The sequence below is a fragment of the Microdochium trichocladiopsis genome (genome assembly GCF_020744255.1).
Source record: "Microdochium trichocladiopsis strain MPI-CAGE-CH-0230 chromosome Unknown B0I36scaffold_4, whole genome shotgun sequence".
NCBI classification, from domain to species: domain Eukaryota; kingdom Fungi; phylum Ascomycota; class Sordariomycetes; order Xylariales; family Microdochiaceae; genus Microdochium; species Microdochium trichocladiopsis.
The window spans coordinates 749,592-772,991 of record NW_025763547.1 but is presented as its reverse complement, the minus strand read 5'-3'; the positions used below and the strand labels follow the sequence as shown (position 1 = coordinate 772,991).

General features: G+C 56.1%; 7 protein-coding genes across 7 annotated transcripts; 3 read left to right on the top strand and 4 right to left on the bottom strand.

The window, feature by feature from the left end:
* Positions 1-3,970: 3,970 nt before the first annotated feature.
* B0I36DRAFT_100631 (uncharacterized protein) lies at positions 3,971-5,035 on the bottom strand. Its single transcript, XM_046147704.1, has one exon. The coding sequence runs from the start codon at positions 4,720-4,722 to the stop codon at positions 4,141-4,143; it is 582 nt and encodes a 193-aa protein (XP_046013619.1). The 5' UTR covers positions 4,723-5,035; the 3' UTR covers positions 3,971-4,140.
* Positions 5,036-6,758: 1,723 nt separating this feature from the next.
* B0I36DRAFT_100620 (uncharacterized protein) lies at positions 6,759-7,758 on the bottom strand. Its single transcript, XM_046147703.1, has 2 exons — positions 6,912-7,758; positions 6,759-6,784 (listed from the first exon to the last, which is right to left on the bottom strand). Exon 1 carries the CDS (start codon positions 7,485-7,487, stop codon positions 7,011-7,013), a length of 477 nt encoding a protein of 158 aa, XP_046013618.1. The 5' UTR covers positions 7,488-7,758; the 3' UTR covers positions 6,759-6,784; positions 6,912-7,010.
* Positions 7,759-8,365: 607 nt separating this feature from the next.
* On the bottom strand, positions 8,366-10,198 carry B0I36DRAFT_320035 (uncharacterized protein). Its single transcript, XM_046153499.1, has 2 exons — positions 8,990-10,198; positions 8,366-8,913 (listed from the first exon to the last, which is right to left on the bottom strand). Exons 1-2 carry the CDS (start codon positions 9,762-9,764, stop codon positions 8,657-8,659), a joined length of 1,032 nt encoding a protein of 343 aa, XP_046013617.1. The 5' UTR covers positions 9,765-10,198; the 3' UTR covers positions 8,366-8,656.
* Positions 10,199-11,290: 1,092 nt separating this feature from the next.
* Positions 11,291-12,221, top strand: B0I36DRAFT_320032 (uncharacterized protein; the record flags this gene model as incomplete). Its single annotated transcript, XM_046153498.1, has 1 exon — positions 11,291-12,221. A coding segment is annotated over exon 1 (551 nt), but the record flags the coding sequence as incomplete, so codon positions are not given.
* B0I36DRAFT_320030 (uncharacterized protein) lies at positions 12,222-15,715 on the top strand. Its single transcript, XM_046153497.1, has 2 exons — positions 12,222-13,266; positions 13,328-15,715. Exons 1-2 carry the CDS (start codon positions 12,705-12,707, stop codon positions 15,514-15,516), a joined length of 2,751 nt encoding a protein of 916 aa, XP_046013615.1. The 5' UTR covers positions 12,222-12,704; the 3' UTR covers positions 15,517-15,715.
* Positions 15,716-15,864: 149 nt separating this feature from the next.
* Positions 15,865-18,797, bottom strand: B0I36DRAFT_265794 (homoaconitase). The gene is made up of 2 exons (XM_046151203.1): positions 18,406-18,797; positions 15,865-18,355 (listed from the first exon to the last, which is right to left on the bottom strand). Exons 1-2 carry the CDS (start codon positions 18,723-18,725, stop codon positions 16,327-16,329), a joined length of 2,349 nt encoding a protein of 782 aa, XP_046013614.1. The 5' UTR covers positions 18,726-18,797; the 3' UTR covers positions 15,865-16,326.
* A 1,519-nt stretch (positions 18,798-20,316) lies between these two features.
* On the top strand, positions 20,317-22,954 carry B0I36DRAFT_100549 (fungal-specific transcription factor domain-containing protein). The gene is made up of 6 exons (XM_046147701.1): positions 20,317-20,561; positions 20,645-20,700; positions 20,759-21,010; positions 21,066-21,551; positions 21,604-22,315; positions 22,370-22,954. The coding sequence occupies exons 1-6, from the start codon at positions 20,504-20,506 to the stop codon at positions 22,894-22,896; spliced, it is 2,091 nt and encodes a 696-aa protein (XP_046013613.1). The 5' UTR covers positions 20,317-20,503; the 3' UTR covers positions 22,897-22,954.
* The last annotated feature ends 446 nt before the right edge of the window (positions 22,955-23,400 follow it).

The following is a 23,400-nucleotide window of genomic DNA, read 5'->3' as shown; positions in this document are numbered from 1 at the left end:
ACCCGTCAGACAGGGAGGGACACAGCACTACGTTGAGGCTGACGAGCTCGAGCGAGCACTGGCCATGTCTCGCACAAGTGCTTCAGACACGAGAGCGGCCAGCACGTGGCGAGTGTCAGCATCGCGTCTGCCAGCACCCGAGATGATGAGTCGCCACCGTTTCAATGCTGCAGCTGTGTAGATTCGAGGGCCATGCTAATATCCATGCCATGGGACTCTCCGTGCAGCTCAACAACGACGGTGCCTCTGGGCCGTTTCCACCGTGCGCACCGTGGATCCGCTGAGAACCCCCACCAACTACAATTGTCTGGCTACGGTCTTGGATGGTACACAGCGAGGCGGTTGACGAGGCAAACCGGACACTGCAACCAAGAGGGATCTACAGAGGCGTCCGGCTTTGTTCTCCGCATGCCTTGCACGGTTCTCGGCCATGCCTGCTCGATCTGTGAGTTGTCTCGAGCTCCGTAGGAATCAGGGCAGGCAGGGCCACATCACCCAGGGCACAGGCGCGTGCTCATCAACGGCTGCATTCCAGCCGGCCGTGTCCCAACGCCGCATGCAGCAGAGGACACTAGGGATATGCGTGGTTAGCATTCTTGGCCCTCTGCTGGGAGTCGCTGGCGAGCAGCTTCCTTCCATGCACGACGCATGACAGGGACACACGCCTGCTTGGTCCACCCTCCCCTCCGACGCAGACTCGCCCACTTGGCACGCTGCATTCGCCCGTTAGCTCGCTAATTTGCACTTGACCCCAAACTCAAAAGTCTCGTTGCTTTGCTGCGAGCCAACCCTTCCAGCCTCAAAAAAAAGTGCCATTGGCCTGCTGGTTGAATTCTGTCAGCCTCGATGTCCTCGACTTCACTTTCCCATCTGCCGGCTGGTAGACAGGACCGCTAAGCCTTGCTCTACCATAGTAGCTCTCTGAAGCTCAAGGCCTGCCGATGGCCAACCCACCCCCGACACCCTCATGGGGGTTCCCACACCCCGCATCTCCAGACACGAGCGGCGTGGTGTTGCACAGCTGATCGGCGGCCAAGAGCGCCAAATCCATGGTCTCTTACATACATCTGCCATTGCCGTGGTAGTGAGGGGCGCTCCAGGGTTACATGGTACAGATGTCATGATTGCGTGCGCAACGGGGACATGCTTGCAGACGTCACAGCGACAGACATGACGTTCTAATCGTGGACTGCTGAGACTCGCTGGTGGCGCTCTCGTGACTCAGCATCATATCTCCGGGCAGGACTCGATGGAGGCGTCATTCTTGTTTGCCCAGAGGGAAGCAGCAAGGAGTGGCCGCCTTGATCAGCATTCGACAAGAAACCATTGGCATTTCCCCAAGCCTTTTCCTCGCGGGCTAGGTCTCGAGTCATCAATGCAGGGACTGAGCTGGACCCTGATCAATCGCTGGCCTGCATTGTGCTACTATTGTTGCATGCACGAAACTCCTACCCAACCGGACCGACAGGCAGGCCCTCTTTGGAGTAGGTGTGGGGAGATGGGATGGTTGGAGAAGCGCTAGAGCGACATCGCAGCCGCGCATTAGTCCAGTGTGAGTTGCAAGGAGCTAAATTCGGCGCAAGCCGGCTCAGCACGAATACACCTTGGGGCCTAAGCGACGCCGACGGCCGTTGTCGCGCCTGCACAAATTTTTTTTTTTCCCTCCTTCTCCAAAAGTGAGCAAAGCAGAGGCGCTACACAGCTCAGCTCGGTCCTACGTCGGCCAGCGCGGGCGGAGGGGCGATGGCGTGGCGCCGACGGAGGACAGTAATGCCGTCCGTGTTGGTGGTAACCGCGCACCATGTCAAGGGATGGCGTCCCACTAGTTGGTTTCCACTGCTACCCTGTGACAGGGCAAATTCAGATGACAACGCCAGCTGCCGATGATATCGAACAGAAATGGAACAGCTATGGTGGGCTTCGCGTGCGAGTTTTTCCGCCTCGTGATGCGAGTCTGATCTGTCATGCTAGGAAGCGATTAGATAGCGGCGTTCCTTCGTTACGAGATTTTCCTTCCTTTTAAAAATCGATTATAATAAAACAATAATAAAAGCAGTTGTGTTTTTCCCCCAATAGTAGCGTTCGTTCATGGCAGTGCTTGTTCAAGCGCTTTACGACTCCGCTATCTGGGATTCATTGACGGTAGAACATGTACAAGACATTTGCAATTCATTTGAGAACGAACCTTGATGCGAAGGATCATGTACACACACACATCTCCATGCCCCGTTTCGGGTCGTGAAGTCACATGAACCAAAATAAATAAATAAAAATAAACACCAATGAAGCACGAAATCATCCCCCCGGGTCAAAATTCTCATCCCATTACGCTAGACTGCTGCTATGGAGTAGTATTCTGGGCCCAAAGACGCGGGAAGCTTGCGCGCGGTACGACAAGGTGCAACATGACAATATGCTCGGTGCCGGAGACAATATCAACTGGAATCCAGCACATCAGTGATGAAAGGCAGCGCATGGTGTAACACTTTGATGTCGACCCCCCCCCCTTTCGGACGGCTGCCACATGCAGCTCGCCCGTACTCGTTTGCGAAATATGATATTTCCCAGAGATACATTCCATCAATGCTTTGCAACACAATATGGATCCGAGAGAAATTCGACAGATGTATGCAAAACGAAGCGCCAAGTCTTTTTTTGCTCCAGTGAACAAGGTCTGCAGGCAGCTGCTGAAATGGTTTCCTCTGTCTTCCGTTAGGTGTTTCCGTTCATTTCAACGTTCATGAAGCATGTGGTTTAGATGAAATTGGAGGCCGAGAAGACCAGAAGATAAGATGGTCGGCGAATTGTGAAAAGTACAGAACACCAAGCTTCCTCCCGGATAGGAAGCGGCTTGAGCCTGGGAGGAGTAACTGCGTTATTCACTGCAACAGGTGACCATATATCTGTTCACCCCCCAGACTATATACTACTGACGGATTGGATACATCATAGGATGTGGAGGTCCTGAGGTCTGGGTGAATTTTAGGTGGCCGACTTTTTAGAAAAGGGTTCTCTTGTGGCCACGACCAAAATCCTCAGAGACAACAATAGCATGTCAGCAACAAGATAGTAGCATGTTTGGACATGAACTTCCAACTTCGACAGTAGACTTCAGGCATTTCTGTCTCTTCAAAGGCAGGCCGATATTTTAAGATTGTGCTGGATTCTTATGGACGTTGTGGGATTCTACTTAACCAGCACAGCGACAACACAGAAGATGGCATAGCACGAGCGAGGACAGCGGCAGCTTCACTTTTGAGCACACCGCGTGGGTACCGTCGGGTATTGGGCGGCTGCCGTCAGCTCCTCTGATCTGACTTAACATGGTTGCATCTCAAAGGAACCCCGTCTCCCTGAGTCCAAAGAAAGGGGATGAGAGCACACACTCGCAGCTTAGGCATGAAAGGGTCACTGTCACCAGGCAAGCAAGCAGGGACTTGAACTCCAGGTCAGCTCGAACCATTAAGTATCAGTCGTATAGTAGGATGAGAATAAAAACATGGATAAGTATGGAAAAGATAAAAAAAGAAGCAGCATCGAAAAGATCCAAATCCACATGTAAAGCTGGTCACCCGGACCCGTCTCTCTGGGTACGCCGACGGGCCAGACCCTCCCACAGGATTCTCTCTCTCTCTCCAGATCGCGGCACCCTGTACTCGCTCCCTTCTCTCTCGGAAAAAGTGGTGTGGTCTCTCGGTATCTCGCCCGTCTCCCGGGCAGTGCAAGTGTATGCCTCTCTCTCAAGCAGTACACCCACACTGCCTGTCAGACAGGACTCTCTATTGAACAAAATTAGATGAATCTTCTCCCACCACCTCTTTCTCAAACCCCTTCGTCTCCAGGGGGGAAACCAATCAAAACCACACATGAACATCGTGAAGCTGTACCTCTTGCGACCGGGAAAGTATGCTGATTGGAAGGTGACTGATGCGCGCAGGCGGCAAGAAGCGGCTAGGTTTGTGTGAGGTCGAGCGTGTGCTCAAGCCAAGGGTGAGGACGACCCATGATTGATCCTTTCCCGCGCCGACAAACCACGACCATGTGCCATATTCCTCTGCAACATAACTTTTCTGCCAAAGAATTTGGCTTTTACGCCTTGAGAGAGCGCCTCGAAGACGGAGTCCAAGACTGCCAATCCATTTACAGAAGGTAGATGTAGCCAGCGATGACGGCGAGACCAGAGATGAGACCCAGACTCCGGGAGACGGAGGGGGCGCCGGCGATGACGACGGGAGGGTTGGTCTGGCCAGCCTGGGTGCCGGTGGTGACAACCACTGGGGGGTAGACAGGGGCGCCGGTGCCGACCACGACGGGGCCGGGAGGGTAGGTGGTGGCCACAGCCTCGGTAGCCTCAGACTCGTAGATGGTGACGGTGGGAGTGACACCGCAGGTGTCGCAGGTGATGGTAACACCATTGCCAGTGATCACAGGAGGAGGGAGGGGACCGGTAGGCTTGGCGGTGCCGGTAGTCGGGCAGGTGATGACATACTCCGGAGTCGGGCAGACGGGGCAGTGGACAGTGGTGACACCGAATCCTGGGGGGATGACCGGGTACTGGTAGTACTCGCAGCTGCCGTAGCAGTAGTCGGTGATGACATATGTAGCGTCCCAGTAACCAGTCTCGCAAGCAGCGGGCAGGGTAGTCGTGTAGACGGTGCTGACGACGGTCGTCGTCGACGCCGGAGGCGTGCAGTAGTTGAAGGTGGAAGTGATGGTAGACATTGTGGTGGTGGGTTTTTGTTGTTAAGTAACGAGTGATTAGAGATTACCAGAGAGCTGATAGCCGGATGTCTGTGTGAGAGCTGCTGGAGAAAAGAGTGTAATGGCCAGAAGGCAACGAGTGAGCAGCTGGTGGTAGATGTAGTAGCGAATGACTGATGCTGAAGCTGGGTGCAGAAGAACGCTCTAACTTGAGCCGGACATTGTCCAAGTCTTTATACCGGAAGAGAGACAGGCTCGCACGGGTTCGTCGACGCTGGCCGAGCGCGTCCTCATCAGAGACACGGAGCAGCCAGTCGTGGGCCGCCCTTCGCCCGTCCCAGCATCCAGTGAAGAATGGCAGGTGATTTCTTCGCATTCCAGCAGGTTTGTCGCCAGTTAGCCTCTGGACCGATGCCTCTGCTTGGGGCATCGGCGCCGTAGCACTCTAGACTGAGACGTCGGAATCCACAGCCGCTCATGAACTCCATACGGTCTCACTATTCGCTTGAGACACAGAGGGGCAAGCCGGGCTGCTCATGACCGCACGCGTCATGTCGGATACATGGGCACACGAAGTTCGGCCTGAACCTGCTTCTCCTTAGCAGGGCGAGAAGAGAGTGGTGCCGGTCACACTTTGGCGAAAGCGGAATGGGCTGTCCCGTCCAGCCGAACTGGCCCAGCCAGGAGGTCGACTCCTGCTATCCGTCGCGAGGAGGTCAAAGTTGGGAGGGTCCGAAGGGCAGCAGCAGTGGGACTGACTGCTACACAGGCAGGAAGCGCAGCATCCTCCTTGATGCACGAGACAGACTGGCGCGGCCCTCCCCCTTCGCACAGGTCTGCAGACAATGGGGCCTGAATGCCTCAGCTGGCACAAATCATCGTGAGCTGGGCGGCAACGGTCCCTCGCACATAGCGGTAGGGAGGGCGGGTCATGGAAGCCATTGCGCTGGCATGAATCTTAGCGTATGGTCATGTCAACAATGAGAAAGCACACTACAGATTGAATAGAATTCCAAGGCGGAGACAAGACTGCCACGTTGCCTGGCGCAGTGGCACGCAGGAATTCAGGCGTCTCTGACGACGGGCAGATGAGGGCGGCGGCGCCTTGTCATGTCGACTCGACCCAGAGGCAGGCACGCGAATCAAATAAAAATAGCTGCTGAGGAGCGCAGGCAATGGTATGTACCCTCTAATTTCGACATCTGCCGCACACTGTCATGTAGACGTTCGGTAGACTTCCTAAAAGGACTGGGAGATGCTCTCCAGAGTGGTTCTCGCTAGGCGAGATGGCAACTCGTCACTGTTGAGGTTCGAGGCGACGGTCGTGGCTACTCTGTGTAATACTTTTTGATCTGGAGAGGGAAAGGGAAGAAGAAAACACGAGAAATCTCTGGAGAGCGAGCTTTTCAATGGTTGCGGCCATGTGGGGGCGACCAGCAACCCCGGCTTCCTCGTCGTTTCTACCTGGCTTATCGGCTATCAACGCAGCTGCGGCCAGCTGCATCCAACGTCCGCCATGCTTTGATGCTGGGCGCGGTGGCCCGCGTCCAAAGGAGTGCATCAATCGTGCTTAATGGCACTCTCGACTGCCTCATCATCGTTCGCTCGCAATGTATGCATGTCAAGATTCGCCCAAAATCTAGCAAGGTAGAGAGGCCAGGCCCAAGAATGGCCTCGAGATTGTTATGATTCTTGGTTCAACTCCCTTCGACCCAGATCCGAGACATGCGCACACCCGCGCCTAGCCTAGTGCTCGACGGTGTCCGCCCCTCCCCTCCTGCGTGGAACGCCTTCTTGCGCAGGGCGAGCCAGGCCCTCAGTAAAGGTATATGATTTGATGACATTCGATTCCTCAGAACAACAATAAATACAGTCCACCCTGGCCGCTGGCCCCAGCTGCATTTCAAGACCCATAGCCCGACTCATGCGCATACCAGCAATCTGGAATTGATGCCATAAACCCTTGTCTCCTCACACATCGCGTCTAGGCCGGACCTCTCCCTCGGCCGATCCCTGATCAGGCCAGATAGGCATGTGCCGACGGATCCTCTGTTGTTTCGTATGACTGCGGCAGTAACCATCACTGATATAAAGACTCGCCTAAGGGCCGTGCCTTGGTCAGCCAGCTACACGTCCTGCCATGGAAGACTCGGCCTGGTGCAGGCTCGTTTGGGCTCCCAGATTTTTCCAACGGGTGACAGCGACCGCACCCATTCGACTCTCTGCCTCCAGAGATCCGCAATCAAGTCTGAGCTGTGGTGTTTCCTCCAATGGCCTGCTTCTCCGAACACTCTTTCCCATGTCGTCTCTCAGCCAGGCCCAATCTTTGGCATGTCATGATGCTCACTGAGCCGTGACAAGTACGTGTTGAGCTCCTCGACGCGCTCCTTGTGCGTCTTCAGGAGCTCTGGCTTCGCCTTGCCAGACTCCATCATCTGCAGCATCCGCCGACGCTGTGCCTCCTCGCGTGCTTGTTCGGCCTTGGTCCTGTACCTTGTTCCCGAGGACTCGGCCCTGTCATGATCTTTGTTGTCGTCATCGTCGTCGTCGTCGCGCCTGCGCTCTCTGCTGCTGTCTCCAGGCGACCGCGACCTTTGCACCCGCTGCTTCTTTCCCCGACCTGCATCATCATCATCATCTGTGCCCACCACGGCCACAGCGTTACTGATTGCTTGTTCTGCTTCTCTGCTGCTGGCCTTGCTTTTCTTCTTCTTGGACTTTGTGACCTTGGCGCCTTTGAGCTTGAGCGCTCCGGGAACGAAGCCCGCGTAGTCGTCTGACGGCATCGTTCTCCGTGGCTGTCGCAACCCTGTGCGGCGACGTGTGCCAGGTGTTATCGAATCCGTCGCCGTCCGCGTGGCGCGCGGCCGAGGGAAGGGGAGGGGGTTTGTTTGCGCCGAACGGCAGGCTGCCGGTTCGTTTGTCCGTCCCAGGCGTGGTGGACGGTCGCGGTGTGTCTCCTGGCTCGTGCAAAGGACCGATCGATCTTGGTGGGTTAAGACGGATCCGGGCTTGAGCTGGTTAGAAAGGCCGAAAGGAAGCTCTCTTTTGTTAGCCTGGGGCGCGCGCCGCCCATGGAAGCACCCCACAGTCTCCACCTCGTGGTTGGTTGCGGCGAGGTGTGGAGCCAGAGCGCATTGGGTTCCTCCAAAGTTGAACGGGCAAAGACTCTGAAAGCGGCTTGGCGTCCACAGGTTTCCATTGAGGCTCTGCGTTTCCTTTGTTTCGGGGGCCTGCTTCTCCATATCCACACTACGTTTTCCATGTTATCTGTCGTGCGCCGTCAATTCCCATGAGGTCCTACCATCTAGACAAACTGCTTTGGCTCAGATTGCTTACGATAGTATCTGGGTCGGGTTGCTTGATATGGGAGTAAGTTAGGTAGCTAATTCATTGTGCGAACAACTAGATGAAATGCCAAACATTCTCTGAGGACCTCGGATGGCAGCTCTGGCCAGGTGCGCAGAATGGGGAGCATTCCAGTAACAAGGCCGAGCAAGCTTCAGACTTCAGCACGGGGGCAGAGTTTGATCGCTCGCTAGTCTGTGTCGAGGCAAGGCCCGGCTCAGACAGACACGCTGAAGCCTGCGCTGCTTCATTGCATATTGCATCACTATGAAGACTGTTACTGAACAATCACAAGACCTGTATGATGCAACTCAACGAAACAATGTCTATTGTAATATGCCAACGCTATGCATGTCCGATAGTCTTTCCGTATATGTATGTGTAAGAACTCGATGGCCTTACTCTGCTCTTCGGGGTTTCATTTCAGTCGTAAAATAGGAAAATCAAAGGCCATGCGACATACAATGCCGATTCCACGTGCTGTGGTTTGCTGTCGCAGATTCATTGTTCTTTGGCGGACTTGTGGCTGCACATCGTCATGAGCGCCACCCCAACAATCCCCTTGAAGTGATGGCACTTGAAAAATCTTCATAACCATGCCATGGTTTCAAGCCAGTATGGCCATGGCAGCAATACCGCCAACAAGCAACTCGAGTAGCGGCAGCCGTTGGCTGGAACCGACAGGCACAGCAGCACCGCTTTGCAGGCTTGCATCGACAGTCTTGGATGTCGTTGGGGTCTCAGGTACGCCAGGAGTGACAAAGGTGACCGAGGTTAGCGTGAGCACGGCGCCTCCAGGCAGTGTCGTCGTCTGCACGTTGGTCTTGGGGCAGGTACTTGGCCTGGGCGGCGAGGTGGTTGGACCTGCGTATTTTGCTGTCAGTCAGCCTCTTCCGGATAAACACCACTTTGTGTGCTTGTTAAGAAAAGCGCTACTGACCTCTATCGGTGGTGCTGGTGGTTGCCGGGCCAGTTGTGGTCGTCTGCTCCGTGTTCGATGGGCTGCTGGAACTTGAGCCGGTTGGCGTCGTGGGAGTTGGGCCCGAGGTTGTTGTGGGCGGCACCACGACCGAGTCCGTGGTTGAGGGCAAGGACGTTGAAGGCTCCGAGACTGTGGGTGTCGACGACTCTACTGGCGGAGTTGACTGGTCGGGCGTGCTGGTGGTAGTCGTTGGGGGCTCGTTGGCCGAGCTGCTGGATTGGGTATTCCCAGGATCATCTGTCGTGGTTCCGTTCTGCCTCCGCTGCAGTTGCGCTACAGTCGAAGAAAGAGCCGGGTCGATCTCGAGAACAGCTTCGACGGCGGCATGATCGCTATCAAAGACCCCATGCTGGAATCCTGTCACTGTGTGCAAGAACTTGTGAAGAGCTTCTGGCGAAGCTGAGTCTATCAGGCGAGCCAGCGCGGACTTGTCGTGGGCGACATCAACCTCGATACAAGCATGTTCTTGGCCGCTGGAACAGGCATCGTCGGGAGCAGAAGAGTCTGAGTGAGCAAAGCCTACCACCACAAGGCATCCGACCAGCAGAGCCACAAGTAGTGCTCTTGCAGTAGGCATTCTGCTGGGCTTTGACAGCGGCGGCGAGACCAGATGCCTTTCGTATCCTGCAGGCTCAATGATTGTCTTCTCCCCTACTCGAACGTTTGCCGGTTGCGTTGAGGCAGCGGATAGCGGGAGGAGATGGTCCTGCTGATGACGCGGGATGGGTGCCATTTTGAGGAGTCGATGCAAGACGACCTCTTACAAGAAAACCTGATGTGTAATGAGGATAAAAAGCAACTGGATGTGGTTGGCAGAAAGACACAGCTGCGGACTAAGGCAAGGCTACTGCTCGTGCTTGCATGCGGCTTCGGAAGCAAGCAGGTATTGGGCGTGCGGATCGCTGGAGACAAAGGCGACGACGAAGAAGGTTGGTTGGTTCGCGGCGGGAGGCCGGCGAGTGTGGTTTATTCTCGGATCCGTTTCACGGGACGCTGTTGCATCATCAGCACACAGGGCGGGGGCCGCTAGGCTCCAACGGCAGTGCCTTGAAGCTGTCTCGATGTTGCGAGGGGCGGAGTAGGATGGTGGGCTGCAGGCCGGCCAGTCTGCGCCGGACTGGAGGCAAACAACGAGGGACAACCTGGCAAGCTGGACAGGTCAGAAAGTCGAGAGAAGCTGAAGCATGCAGCAGCAGGGCGGGTGGAGAGGTCCTGGATGTCAAGATACAGATACGAGCGGATGCGGAGGGGGGCGGGCGGGCTGGGGCGGACCCTCCGAGCTGTCGCGGAGCTAGGCTATGGTAGCTGCCTGACGCCAGGCGTGCCAACCTTGGAAACCACTGGCTATGGACTGTCGACCCAGCAAGCAGCCCTCGTATCGCTTCACCGAGCAACAGCCACTACTTCGAGGCAGTCTGCGCTGCGACGAGGCACGCACTCTGGCAGCCACACAATCGTCTCGCATACCAATACACTCAAACACCATCATGAGCTCGACCGGTTCGTTCACTCCAATCTGCACCTCACACACTTGTGTAAGTATCACCTCGCGCAATCGTCACCGGGCCGGGGGGGCCCTGCCACAGGAGGAGTGGGAAGAAGGAACCACGATCCCTGCTCGCCGTGCAGGTGGCAGGAACTCCGAGCTTCAGGCTGTCCGCCTGAGGGAGATCCAACATCGCATGAGCGCCGGAGCAACCAGGAGGCCCCTGCCCGGAGCTGGAGCTCGTGCTCCTAGCGGCCGCGCCATTGGGGACACGACATCGACCACCGTGTCGCCCAGCCCCTTTCTTCCACCACAACCATCAAACTCTATCATGACTGCAGACCGGTGCGTCAAGAAAAAAAGGACCACGTCGCCCACAGCCACACTGCAGTGCAGTCAGCAGCGGGGTCCAGCCTAGGCCGAGAGGATCCAAGACGCATGTAGGGTTACGGGCAAATCCATTCAGCCCAAAGTGCAACGTCGCCCGGTGCGGTGTGCTGCCGTGCTCCTTCTGCATCTTTCGCACACTGCGAAATGGTGCGCTTATCGACAATCATCGATGGTTCTTTGTCGACACTCGAGAAATCCCATGCTGGCGGGTCCAGCAGGAACACGGCTACCGGCCCCGTCGGCCATGCCAAGCCCTTGTTCGACATGGCACGCCGTCAAGTTCAACGGCCCACCTTCAAGTACTATTGGCGCCCTGTCAGTGGCGGACTGTTGTCCGTGTTAGGTAAAATGCGCTTTATCAACAAGCCCTGATTTCGGACAGCCAGCAACAACCGTCGAGTTGAGCTGCTGCCAGGTCTATCGCAGCAATTGCCGGACTGCCGTGCTCTAATTAGTGCTCCCTTGGGCAACTCGGGGGACACGGACCTTTTGGTGCTTCAAGCGCCATCATGACGTCGTCGTCACGATCGATACGAGACCCACCGAGACAGTGCCCTCTCGTGTGCCATGTCGTGTTGTTGCAAGCCTGGCGGTTGCGGTCACACAAAACCCACCCATGGACAGATGCCCGGGCCGAGCAATTTCTCGCCTTCGGTGGTGACGCGTGTTCTGCGCGTTCGACCAAGGAACATTGCGCGGCATCTAAACTTCATCATCTAGAAAATGAGTGCTACGGACTGCCTCCTGACATTCAGCTCAGATATTTTCTGCTGTTTCCTGCATCACGACATGTCCGTTCCATGCTTGCACCTTATTTGCAGCTAAAGATGCGAGCTCCGCAGTCTCACATCCCACATGATAACAGAACACAAGCTCGCTCGACAACAAGGGGATTGTCGTGCTACTGCTGGTGTAGCATGAATCACGATTTAGTAGAAGCCTTCATTTGTGGGCATGCAGAATTGAGCATCGGCGACACTGCCGCGTCTCTGGTAACTTTGAAATCTGGCATCCTCGGCTGCCGAGGCGTGGGGCTTGCCAGTGGACAACGGCGTATTAGCTAAATGTATGATGGATTGTGTCTGGACTAAGTGTATGACCCTTGGACCTAATGTCCGGTCGACTATCAAGAGATATGGCAGTTGTTGGGAGCTCTGCTGGTCGATTTGTAGTTTGACACCGCCCTTGCATACACCGACTGTTGAGCATGGCAGGAAGGAGGCAGGCTTCACATGCTCAAGTGTCAAAAAGGTGAGAGTGGGGTCTCCGGCCGGGACGCCGGAAGCGACTGTTCAGGGAGCGCACCTTTTATCTTCCCAAGGTTGTGTCGTGGGGCAGAAACATTGGAGCTCGAAGCATGCCAGAGGGGTCTTGGCCCGTCACACCTTGAAGCTGCTTCCGCGTCGTCACCGTCGAGGCACAGCACCAACAGAAACCACGAATCCGCGCCTTCAGCCAGTCATAGCGCCCACTGCCACGCGTGCACTCATTGTACGATACACCTAGAGGCACGACGACCTCCCGTCCGGTGTTGCTCATCACTTTGAATCGATTACACAACGCCACCTCGACAGCAGCAGCGCTGTTCTCCAGCTAACGACAATCGAGTTCCGAGCCGGCCGGTACGGTCCTGCCACATTGCCGATCCACGGAGCCGCATTGCGATGCGGGAACCCAACCGCCCATCACCGACGGCCCAACCCTGATACGAAACCACCTTCTTCATTTGCATGACCTTGCTGGTCTTGCTGGCTGGCCCCGCGCAAAGTCGAACCGCGCCAGCCAGCTGGTCTCGTCATGCCTGAGCTTCTCGACACCTCCGCTGCTGGTCCCGCTCTCGAGTCCCCCTCCCTAGCCGACCACGACCAATTGCGCATTCTTTCCCGATCGCCTCACCCATACCACCGATATAACTCGGAGCTCCTCGAACCTGCTCAGGCCTTTCCGGCGTCGAAATCTCGGTCAGGGACCCTTCGGCCTCGCACAGGGTACCCCTACGAGTCGCACGATGCCTCCCTTAGCAGCGCTAGCGGCACTGAGGCCGACGACGAGCACTTTCTCAAGGGACTGCCAGCGCCTAAGCGACACCACAAAGGTGTGAGGGGGCTGAACGAAGTCAGCTCTGGGACGAGTTCTCCTGCCCCATCGCCTGCGATTGTCAAAGATGACGTCCAAAAGTTTGTGTTCAGCTCCAGGCGAGGCACCCCCAAGGGCCATGCTCAGCAAGCCGCAACCGTGGACACACGGAGGAGGAAGGAGGTTGCAAGACGCTTCCTCGAAATCGTAATTCTAGGCGGTCTCTGTCTGGCTGTCCAGAGCAACACTCAAGTACGGCGAGTCCTACGGAGTTGGAAATACGGTACGATTGTCTTTCCCAGCGAGCCGATCCTCTACAGTATAATATACTGACAACCAAGCAGAGCTTTACGCCGGCCTGGGAATATACACCTTGCTAGTGCTTCTATATCCGTTTCGGCTCATGGCTTGGGCCTATATACGACGAAAACCAACCACGGCATTTCCCATAGCCGTTCCCGCATCCTTCGACCCAGCACCGGCACTGTATCCACCCTTAATCACCTTAATCGTGTCTTGGATCGTGGCAGTCGACAACGCCGCTCTAATACCACTAAATATTGTTCTCGCTATCGCGTCCCTACCTGCGGCACTGGTGCCGTCCACCAGCTCAAATTCCACCCCGAACCCTATACACTGGATTATATCATGCATTCCTATAGCCATTGCGGCACAGCGAGAAGACGTCAAGCTTGGGCACTTGTGCCTGGCAGAGGTCGATAGCATGCGCCCGTGTCTATCGGTCGAAAACGCTACTCTCTTATATCCACTTCACCACAGCCTTTGCCTGGTGTTGAATGCTCTCACCACCACGAGCCTACTCACTGCCGAGCTTCAGTTGCTTTCGGTGGCACTGATCAATCTACAACTGATGGCTGCATCTCCTCAGATGCTCATCATGAAAGCGATGCTCTGGGTTGGGGGCGTGGATCTTCTTCTTGCTTGCAGCCATGTTGTCCAGTGGGGAGTCGCGCTTGCTCGCGTGCCGAAATGGAGGTTCAAGCGAGTCTCGAACACGACAAAGCGCAAGCCATCTTTCTTCTCGGCCGTCGTCCCATGGCGCAAAGTCAGGCATGAACTCTTCCATACATCATTGGACAGCTCGTCCTGTAGTTCGTGTGAGGCTGCTTACGATGAGCACGACGGAAGTGATGGCGCGGGTGTATTGCCATCACGTGGTTTGAGTCGCGTCACCACAGTCCAAATGGACCGTTCACATACTTTGACCAAAACTTACGAAGAGTTCCTGCCTGAACGTGTTTCCGACGATGGCAGATCGGCTAAGGAACAGGTGTCCTTCGCGCCTCTGAGGCGCCATACGATGCCTAGCAGACCTCATGTCCCGCCTAAATCACATACACACACGCCATCCGGGCGTCGGAAGCGCTCTACCTCAAGCTCTGTGAGGGCCTTCTTCTCGCTCACTCAGGAGCAGGCAAGTGCTAGAAAGTGGATCTATGCTATGTATCTCTACATCTGCATCATCTTCGCCATATTTGTTCCAGCTCCATTTGTGGGCGCCATGGAAGTCGTTAGGCAAGAGGCGCTCGATGGACACGAAGCGATAGGCTGGGCGCTTGGCTACATGTTTGGCGAGGTCCCTTGGTTCAGGTGGCAAGTCGTCAGTAACAACTTGCAGAGATGGATATGTCTACCACCACGAACCCACCAAGATGAGACAACGATTAGCACCTCGACTGGGTGGGCAGAGCATATACGCTATGACTACCTTGGAGAAGCTACGACTAGGCTCGCACTCAGTGGATACTGTGCGGTTGTTATCGCCGTGGGTCTCTGCGTTGTGTTCACCCTGTCGCCGTTCTACGAAGTCGACACGCGGCGGAAAGTATTCCACTTCATGATGGTGGCCATGTTCTTGCCTTCGATATATATCGACCCAGCCTTTGTGGCCATGGCATTGACCGTCATACTCGGTCTTTTCCTTCTTCTCGACCTGCTTCGAGCCAGCCAGCTCCCACCTTTATCCAAGCCGCTGGCCTCCTTCCTAGCTCCTTACGTGGACGGCCGAGACCTGCGTGGGCCCGTTGTGATCTCTCACATCTTTCTACTCATAGGCTGCGCGATTCCACTGTGGTTATCGCTGGGCTCATTGCCTCGGACCGGGTCCGCATACTGGGCAGGCTGGGAAGTGCCCACACGCGAAGTGAGCATGGTAGCAGGCGTTGTCTGCGTTGGCCTGGGCGACGCGGCCGCATCCCTTATTGGCCGCCGTTATGGACATCGCAAATGGTTCTGGGGCGGAGGCAAGAGCATCGAGGGTAGCGTGGCATTTGCCGCAGCCGTATTCGCCGGCTTGACTGCTGCGTACGCGTGGCTGCGCATCGGCGGATGGGCCACCGCAGCTCACCATGAACATATCGTGACATCGGTTTCCGAAGTCCCGGCAGTACTTGCCAAGATTGGCATATGTGCAGCCACTGCCAGCTTGACGGAGGCCGTGCTCACTGGAGGCAACGACAATGTTATTGTCCCAGTAGTTCTGTGGATCTGCGTCAAGAGTGCTGGAATCTAACAGCCGCGCCTGCGAGGGTGGGGTTTTGCTTTCCCTCCCTGACCAGGGACACTACTTAGTCCACTTGGTCCCAGAGAGTCGAAGATTCCCTCACTTGATGCAAGGGATACTTGTTCAGGAGAGTGAACCTTAGGCCTTGTCAGAAAACAGGGGAGATAAATAGATGCATAATGAATAAAAGAACATCATCTCAATAAAAGAGCATACGACTGTGATATCAGCAGCACAATACCAAACGCACTGTAGCCACAATGATACGACATGTAGGCGGGCCAGGCCGAGCACAAAGGAAACCCCCCGTCTAAGGGTGACGATCAGACACCTAGGTGGTAAACGTGGCATGAGATTGCATCCTTCCTCCGCCGGTGGGACTTGTGGCTCTGTCGCTCATTGCATTTCTTTTTTTTGGGCTGCTGCTGCTCCTCGGCATGAGTGTACTTGAGTACTTTGAGCACGTATGTACAGGACCTTTTTATCCACATGCTTTGTGCAATTCCTGCCGTGAGGCCCTCAGGCAGGCTGTGTGTCTTTAGTCTTGACTGTTTGCTCGGCAGCACTGGGCGGCTGGACGTCCCTTTCTCACTTTGTTTGGAGGGAACTCTCGATGAGACCGACGGGACTGGTGGTTGCATAATGTAATGTTCGCGCTTGGCAAGACAGAACCTTTTTGTCTAGTTTAATCTGTCTCATTTAGTAGCTTCGTATATCTCGTGATATGTACAGGGTCATCTTCGCCAGTTTTGAGAGTCTACATTGCCACCTGGGGGCGACAAGAAAAAAAAAAGAAGGAAGATCTTGACAGCCAGTCTTTCACACCGCAATCTCGTGCTTCACCCACTTCTCGAGGCCGCCGCGCGCGATAATCTCCTGGACGTTTGGCGGCAGCTCGCCAACCTTCTGGCTCCAGGTGTTGCCACCCTCGCCTTCGGTGATAGTGACCTTGCTCCTCCGCACGTCCCAGGCGAACTTCCAGTCCGTCCTCCGAGTCAGGACCTTGCCGGCGTCCGACGAGGCGTCCTTGAAAGTCTCGCGCAGGCGCTCGACGAGGCGGGGCACCTCGACGCCCATCAGAGCGTTGTTTATGCTGTTGCGGCTAAAGATGTTGCCAAAGCTGCCCGCGACGACCATGGGGATCTTCTTGGCCAGGATGGCGGTGGCGGCCTGCTCGCGGGAACTGCCACAGCCAAAGTTGAAGCCGGTGACGAGGATGTCCCCGGCCTTGGCGACCTCACGGAACGACTTGTCATAGTTCTCCATGCAGACCTCGGCCATCTGCTCGACGGTGATGCCATCTTGGTAGGTGTACTTGCCCGGGTAGATGCCGTCGGTGTTGATGTTGTCGGCGTCGCAAAAGACGATCTCGCCCTCGACCTTCTCGGGGAAGCCCGGGAGGACTTCAGTCAGAGCCTCCTCGCCCTCTGCGCTAGCGGCTGCATCCTCGCCCTCGCCCGACTCGGCACCCGAGATGACGCTGTTTGCCTGCGCAAGGATCTGCTCGAGGGCGTCCTCGATGCTCATTGCCTTGTCCTGCTCGTGGTTGCCGAGCCCCTCGCCGATGATGACCTTCTCGACGCCCTCGGGCTTCTCATACCAGCCCGGTCCGGCGATCTTGCCCTGCAAGGCGCTCGCGGCGACGATTTCGGGACTGGCGAGGTATGCCTTGGCTTCGGTCGAGCCCATGCGGCCCTTGAAGTTGCGGTTCGACGCGCTCACACCGACCTCGCCAGGCTCGAGCAGACCGGTGCCCAGACCAATGCACGGCCCGCAGCCGGAGGGCAGAGGCTCGGCACCTGCGTTTAGCAGAACCTGCCAGTCACCGCTCACCTCGGCAATTTCCTGCTCGAGAGTCGACGCGGCGGCGATGTAGAGCTTGACGCCAGGGGCGACCTTGGGCTCGATGCCTTTTTCCGCGGCTTCACGGAAGACTCTGGCGGCCGCAGCAATGTCAGATGCGCGCGAGTTTGTGCACGAGACCAGATACGTCTTGTCGACCTTGATGTCCTGCGCCTCGAGGTCGCGAAGGGGGGTGGCCACCTTGACCGAGTTGGGACCGGCGACAAACGGTGAGAGGGTAGAGAGGTTGAGATACAACGACTTGGCGTATGTCGCGCCAGGGTCGGCCGTGATGGGGTTCTGAATGAGCTCCTCGATTCGCTGGTGGGAGAACTGCTTCATGCCCTTGTCGTCACCGAGGACTGCCGAAGCTGTTGCCCGAGCGCGCAACCAGGTTTTGAGGGTCGAATCGATGGGGAACAGGCCAGACAGCGCACCCCACTCCGTGGTCATGTTCGCAATCGTCAGACGATCGTCAACAGACAAGGTTGACATTGTCTGCTCTGAGCCGGTGAACTCGATGGCGTGGTTTAGGACGTCGTCGCTGTTGAACAGCCCACACAGAGCCACAATGACATCCTTTCCCGTAACTCCAGCCGGCAGAAGACCGGTGAACGTCACTTTTGCGATCGGGGGAATTTGCCACCATGTCCTGCCTGTAGCCCAGATGCTCGCAGCGTCGGTCCTCACGACCGGTGTACCGAGACAACCGACACCGCCGTACATGTTGGAGTGGGAGTCCGATGCAACGGTAACGGTTCCAGGCCAAGCATAGCCTTCCTCAACCATGATCTGGTGACCAATACCCCGGCCGGCAGGGTAGAAGTCGACGCCGTGCTGCTGCGCAAAGTTTTCGATCTGCTGGTATTTCTTGAGGTTGGACTCGCTCTTGTTCTGGACATCGTGGTCGAGGGTCATGACGATCTGCTGGTTGTCGTGGATCTGGGAGGCGCCGATGGACATGAACTTGAGAGCCACGGGCCATGAGTTGTCGTGCGTCATGCATCTGAGTTGCTCTTAGTATCTGGTCATGTACTAGATGGAGTCTGTAGCTACCTTGCGGGGGCCAGCGTTACGTAGTCTCCGGACTTGACTTTCTTGCCCTCGGCGAGACCGACTGAGTATCGCTGCACAATCTTCTCGGTCAAGGTCTGGGGAGTCTGCGTCGTGGTCGCCCCGAGCGAGGACAAGAAGGATGCAGCGGTCTGGTCTTCGAGTTGCGAGTGAAAGGCATCTTGTCTCCGTGTCGCCGATGGCGTGTAGCGGCGGACAGGCGTCGCCAAGCTGCTGCCCGGAAATCGGGTGGGCCGGAGTGAGCTGCGAGCCGACAGGACCGCCCGAGCGGCAAAGGCAGGACCCCGAAAGAAACGCCGCATGGTGACGCTGGAATTGTGTTTGGAGAACCTGGAGAAGGCCGTGGTTGGAGTCGGGGAAAACGTCGAGGGGTGTGACTGCGAGGTTGACGCATTGGACCCCAGATTATCAGAAAAAAAGGCCCCACGGCTCCGGTATCGTCCTCTGCTGCCACCAAGCACGAATAAATTTTAATGGGGCTCTCAGTAATTGCGTGGTGCCTATTGGCACAACACCCCAACGATTCGGGGCTTTGTCTCCCGGCCACACGGCCGCCCTGACAGCAGCTATTACATCGTAGTGGCCGGACATTACCCACCACAGCACGACAGAATGGGTGCCTCCGTCGTTGTTGTGCACCCAAAGTCTGTCGTCTATAAGTGGCTTGGTCTGTGGGTGGCCTCGCTCCTCCTTCTCGCTGGGCCGCCCGAGGCTCGTGGGGTGGAAGCCTCACAGAGGACGATAGGGGCATACAGGGCAGGCCGCACGCATAAAGCAGCTAGACTTTTGATCGTATCTCTGAGCTGTCGAGCCACGACTCACAGAGGCCAGCCATACGACCGTGGCCTGGGACGGCCTGGCGTTCTCGTGCTGCTGGGGCCGCTGCCGCTGGCCACATGGCCTGCTGGGGTTCCACCCGGGTCCGGCAATCCTGGCAGCAAAGCGCAGGGCATCAGACGTTGTGCAACCAGGCCTCCGAGTGAACCTCGATAGGCCTTGGCAGGAGAACCTGTCGCAGGTGGACACTGGAGACAGGGGTGGAAATTGTTAGTGGTTACTTTCTTACGTAAGCCATCCATGGCCCACCCATTTTTGTACTGTAGTCGATCATCTTAGGCAGGAGTGGACTTAAGCTTCCGTCCTGCTGCAGACCAATCAGCAATTGGCTCCCGCCACCCACTGCTGCCGCGCGTGTGACAGAACCCGCCCGCTCCGGCGTGATTACTTAATCTGAGTGTCGTCGACCTCTGCTTCCTCTCTAGGCCTAAAACGCTCGAACCGGCCGTATCCCCTGACACGTTGGAAGCACACCATTCATCCTACTGTGTAAAAGTTCCACCGTCCCCAGGCCTGAAGCTTCTCGTCACAGCCGCCTTGCCCCCCTCGCTCCAGAGCCGCCATCTGACTCTGTGCCAACCTTGGACTTTGGCGTCCGCCTGCCAGAGTCCCCAGTTTCATCACAGGACATCTCCAGCCGAGCACAAGCCTGCCCTCTCTTCATAACCATTCGCAATTCTGGTGCCTTGTACAAAGTCCCCCTAGCCTGTTGCTGCAAGGAGCCTTCCGACGGCATCCGTTTGTAAGGCGGCTGTGCAATCGCACCAACGAGCTTACCTCCCTCCCCCCCCTGAGACCTGCCTTGAACCCCACCATCGATCTTCCTTGTCGGACGCCTCAGTTTCCGCCCACTGCGCTCGTCCACCATCTACTACGACGACAACGTCGACGTAGGCTGTACGCTATAACCATCATCCCCAACTCTTTGAGCTGACGTCTGAGGCTACGATCCGAGCCGGCGGATCCGGTTGTGCTTCGACGGACCTCCAAGTTTATTCTCCCGCTTGGTCTGATCTCGAGTCGAGACACCAGGATCACAGTGCCATCATACCACCGTCGAGGGCGGAAGAAGCACGGCCAATACTTGCGTCGCGACGTGAGCGTGTTGGCGGACCCTTCAGCCAGACTTTCCACAGTAACCCACGTAGAGTGGCACGAATGTGACCCATCACGGAGTCGACTATATCACGGTTCTTAGTTGAAAGCCCTATGCGTTGAATGCAGCTACTGCTCGTTGCCTCAAATGGAAACGACTCCCAACGCAACCGGCAAGACTCCGCGTGTTCTAGCATGCGTTCTCTGTGAGTCCTGAGCTCGAGTTACGCTCGACCACAAAGTTTACAACCTTCTCGGTGGATGATAGCTGACCTCCACTTGCATTCAGGCCAGACCCGGAAGATCAAATGTGACCGGAATAGTCCTTGTGCGAACTGTATAAAAGTGAGTATCATCACTCCCCTTGGTGTCCGCTGCGTGCCACTTACTGACAAGTTGGCAGGCCAATGTCAAGTGTACGCCAAGCACTCCCGCGCCAGCCAGGAAGAGACGCCGGCCCAATCAAGACCTTCAACAGCGACTCGCCCGATGTGAGGAGCTGCTCTCAGAGTATGCTACCAAGAAGCCGGACGACCATTCCTCCGACAGCGGCGAAGGCAAAGAGCCATGGCGCCCTTTCGGACAGCTGATCGTTGACGGCGGCGGAGGCGTAAAGTTCATGGACAGTTTTCTTTGCGCTAACATACATGATGAGGTTCGTTGTCGCGAGATGGGTCAAGTGTTGTTGAGCTTCGCTGACAGTTTCTCAGCTTCGAGCCATGAGAGAGATTCTTGATGACGAAGACAAAGACGACGAGTACAGCACGCCAATGTACGATCCATCAACGAATGGATCATCACCTGATTTGAATTCGGGGCTGATCCTAGCCGAACACGGAACCGGAAATGTGGACAACCTACATCCTGAGCCGGGCCACGTTTTCCATCTGTGGCAGACTTTCCTCGATAGGATCAACCCCCTTACGAAAGTGATCCACGTGCCCTCATTGCAGCCGCTCGTCGTTGTGGCTGCTGCAAATCACAAACAAATGCCCAGGAACGTCGAGGCGCTGCTCTTTTCCATCTATCTGATGGCAACAGTGTCCATGTCGGAGGAAGAGTGCTTGGTGCAGCTGGGCTATTCTAAATCTGAAGCACTGGAGCGATTCTCAAAGGGTGTGCGACTTACCCTTATGCGGATAGGAATACTCAGATTCTACGACATGATCGTCCTCCAGGCGCTTGTCTTATTCATGGTATGTTTGAGCCTCAGTTCAAGGGTCTGGCCAGCACTAACCCCTACGCTAGTTGTCACTCTCGGGGCGGTACGACAGACATGCTGCGTGGATTTTGAATGGTACCATTGTCAGGATCGCGCAAAAGATGGGCCTGCACCGTGACGGCGAGAACTTTGGCCTTTCGCCGTTTGAGTCCGAGATGCGCCGGAGGATATGGTGGCAGATCGTGATGATTGATTCCATGTATGCCCTGATGTCTGGCTTGGGCCAGTCCGTTCTGCCACGAGGGTGGGACACCCGAAAACCCGCAAACCTCGACGACACGGACCTGTTTCCTACGATGACGGCGATACAATCCAAAGACGTGCCCACGGACATGGTGTACTGCTTGATCGCGTACGAGATAGGGAAGCTGCTGACTGACAGCTCTTCATTGGAGCTTGTCATCATGCGGAACGAAAGAGCCGCAGTAAATCCGCCAAACGACGCAGAGGTCAGCAAGGCTCGGAAGCGCATTGACGAGGCTGATGCTGTCATGACTCGGATCGTGGAAGAGTACTGCGACCCTTCGATGGGAGCGATACACCAACTTGCCAAGGACTCGAAGGTCATGTTCATGGCCAAATTGCGGGACCTGGTGTGTCCCCCGCAAGACCAACCAGAGTGGGGGTCGGAACTGTTTACGGCCAAGGATAACCTCTTCAAGATATCAGTCACGACCTGTGAACACAGTCTGACCTTATACCGGGCTGTCAGGACTCATGGGCCCTTCCTTTGGTTTGGTCAGTCTCGTAGACTCCTTCCCGCATATCGCTCGGTGAACTGACAGCAAGCAGTAATGACACACTTTCAGGTCGAGGTCTTGGTATACATGGTTGGGCAACTGAGCGCAAGGACGTCAGGACAACTGGTGGAGAGGGCATGGGCAGTTTTAGAAGCTTTCTACGGCTTGCACACGCCGCTTCTCGACCTGACAAACAAGGTGCACATGGCACTTGCAGTACACACAATGAGGGCGTGGAAACTCCGACGAGCGCACATCGAAGAGACGACTGGTGCCCCCCCGAAGGTGCCCCAGTTTGTGCTCACCCTGGAGACGCTGTTACCAAAGGACGAATCGCAATTCCACACCCCGGCCAGCGCCATGGCGATGCCATTCCCTCCGCAGGTGGCACCCTCGACGGTTGTGATGAATGCGCCGAACGGGTTCGAGGTGCCCTGGGAGCAGGTGCTGTTTGTGGACTCACAGACGATGGACTGGAACATTTTTGGGACGGGCAACGGAGTGAACGGGGTGAGTGGCGCCCCTGACTTTGGACCCCTCGGCACGGACTACGGCATCACGAACGACACCTGGACGTGAAAGTTTGGGGCAGCATGTGTATGATTCATGGTTCTGGATTTACCCGGCGTCACACAGCGTGCATTTTTCTGGTCGCTTTCTTTGGATAGAGGGCAGGATAGAAAGCAAATAGAGGTCAAGCTATGGACAGGCAGGGTACTCCATGAGAACTTGGGGGGCGATCTAGATGGTCACTGGTGAGATCAATGCGAGCCACGCATACCACTATAACATAGAGCGATAGTGCGCCGTACAGATACACACAAGAAGGTAGACGAATTGAAATCCCTGCTGCACATCGGGGCCGGCATGACGCAGACTCGGGGCGTGATGGCAGAGAGAGAGAGAGAGATAGAAAGAAGTCGGCCGTCGGCTGTCGGCAGCATCCGAACACCACTATGCAGAAGGTGAGAGAAGATTCGGCCGAATTTCTTTTGGCAATCATCGGCCGTATTTATCACTTTTTGCAAAACCAAAACTCTCCAATTTACCCACCCACCCTCCGACCGGAACCACAGGGAGTGG

Coding starts and splice junctions, on each gene's coding strand:
- B0I36DRAFT_100620 (XM_046147703.1), bottom strand. CDS start 7,487: ATGCCGTCAGACGACTACGCGGGCTTCGTTCCCGGAGCGCTCAAGCTC.
- B0I36DRAFT_100549 (XM_046147701.1), top strand. CDS start 20,504: ATGGAAACGACTCCCAACGCAACCGGCAAGACTCCGCGTGTTCTAGCA. Junction 20,562..20,644: donor TGTTCTAGCATGCGTTCTCT/GTGAGTCCTGAG, acceptor ACTTGCATTCAG/GCCAGACCCGGAAGATCAAA. Junction 21,552..21,603: donor AGGCGCTTGTCTTATTCATG/GTATGTTTGAGC, acceptor CCCCTACGCTAG/TTGTCACTCTCGGGGCGGTA.
- B0I36DRAFT_265794 (XM_046151203.1), bottom strand. CDS start 18,725: ATGCGGCGTTTCTTTCGGGGTCCTGCCTTTGCCGCTCGGGCGGTCCTG. Junction 18,356..18,405: donor GTAACGCTGGCCCCCGCAAG/GTAGCTACAGAC, acceptor AGAGCAACTCAG/ATGCATGACGCACGACAACT.
- B0I36DRAFT_320030 (XM_046153497.1), top strand. CDS start 12,705: ATGCCTGAGCTTCTCGACACCTCCGCTGCTGGTCCCGCTCTCGAGTCC. Junction 13,267..13,327: donor CCTACGGAGTTGGAAATACG/GTACGATTGTCT, acceptor ACAACCAAGCAG/AGCTTTACGCCGGCCTGGGA.
- B0I36DRAFT_320035 (XM_046153499.1), bottom strand. CDS start 9,764: ATGGCACCCATCCCGCGTCATCAGCAGGACCATCTCCTCCCGCTATCC. Junction 8,914..8,989: donor CACCAGCACCACCGATAGAG/GTCAGTAGCGCT, acceptor CAAAATACGCAG/GTCCAACCACCTCGCCGCCC.
- B0I36DRAFT_100631 (XM_046147704.1), bottom strand. CDS start 4,722: ATGTCTACCATCACTTCCACCTTCAACTACTGCACGCCTCCGGCGTCG.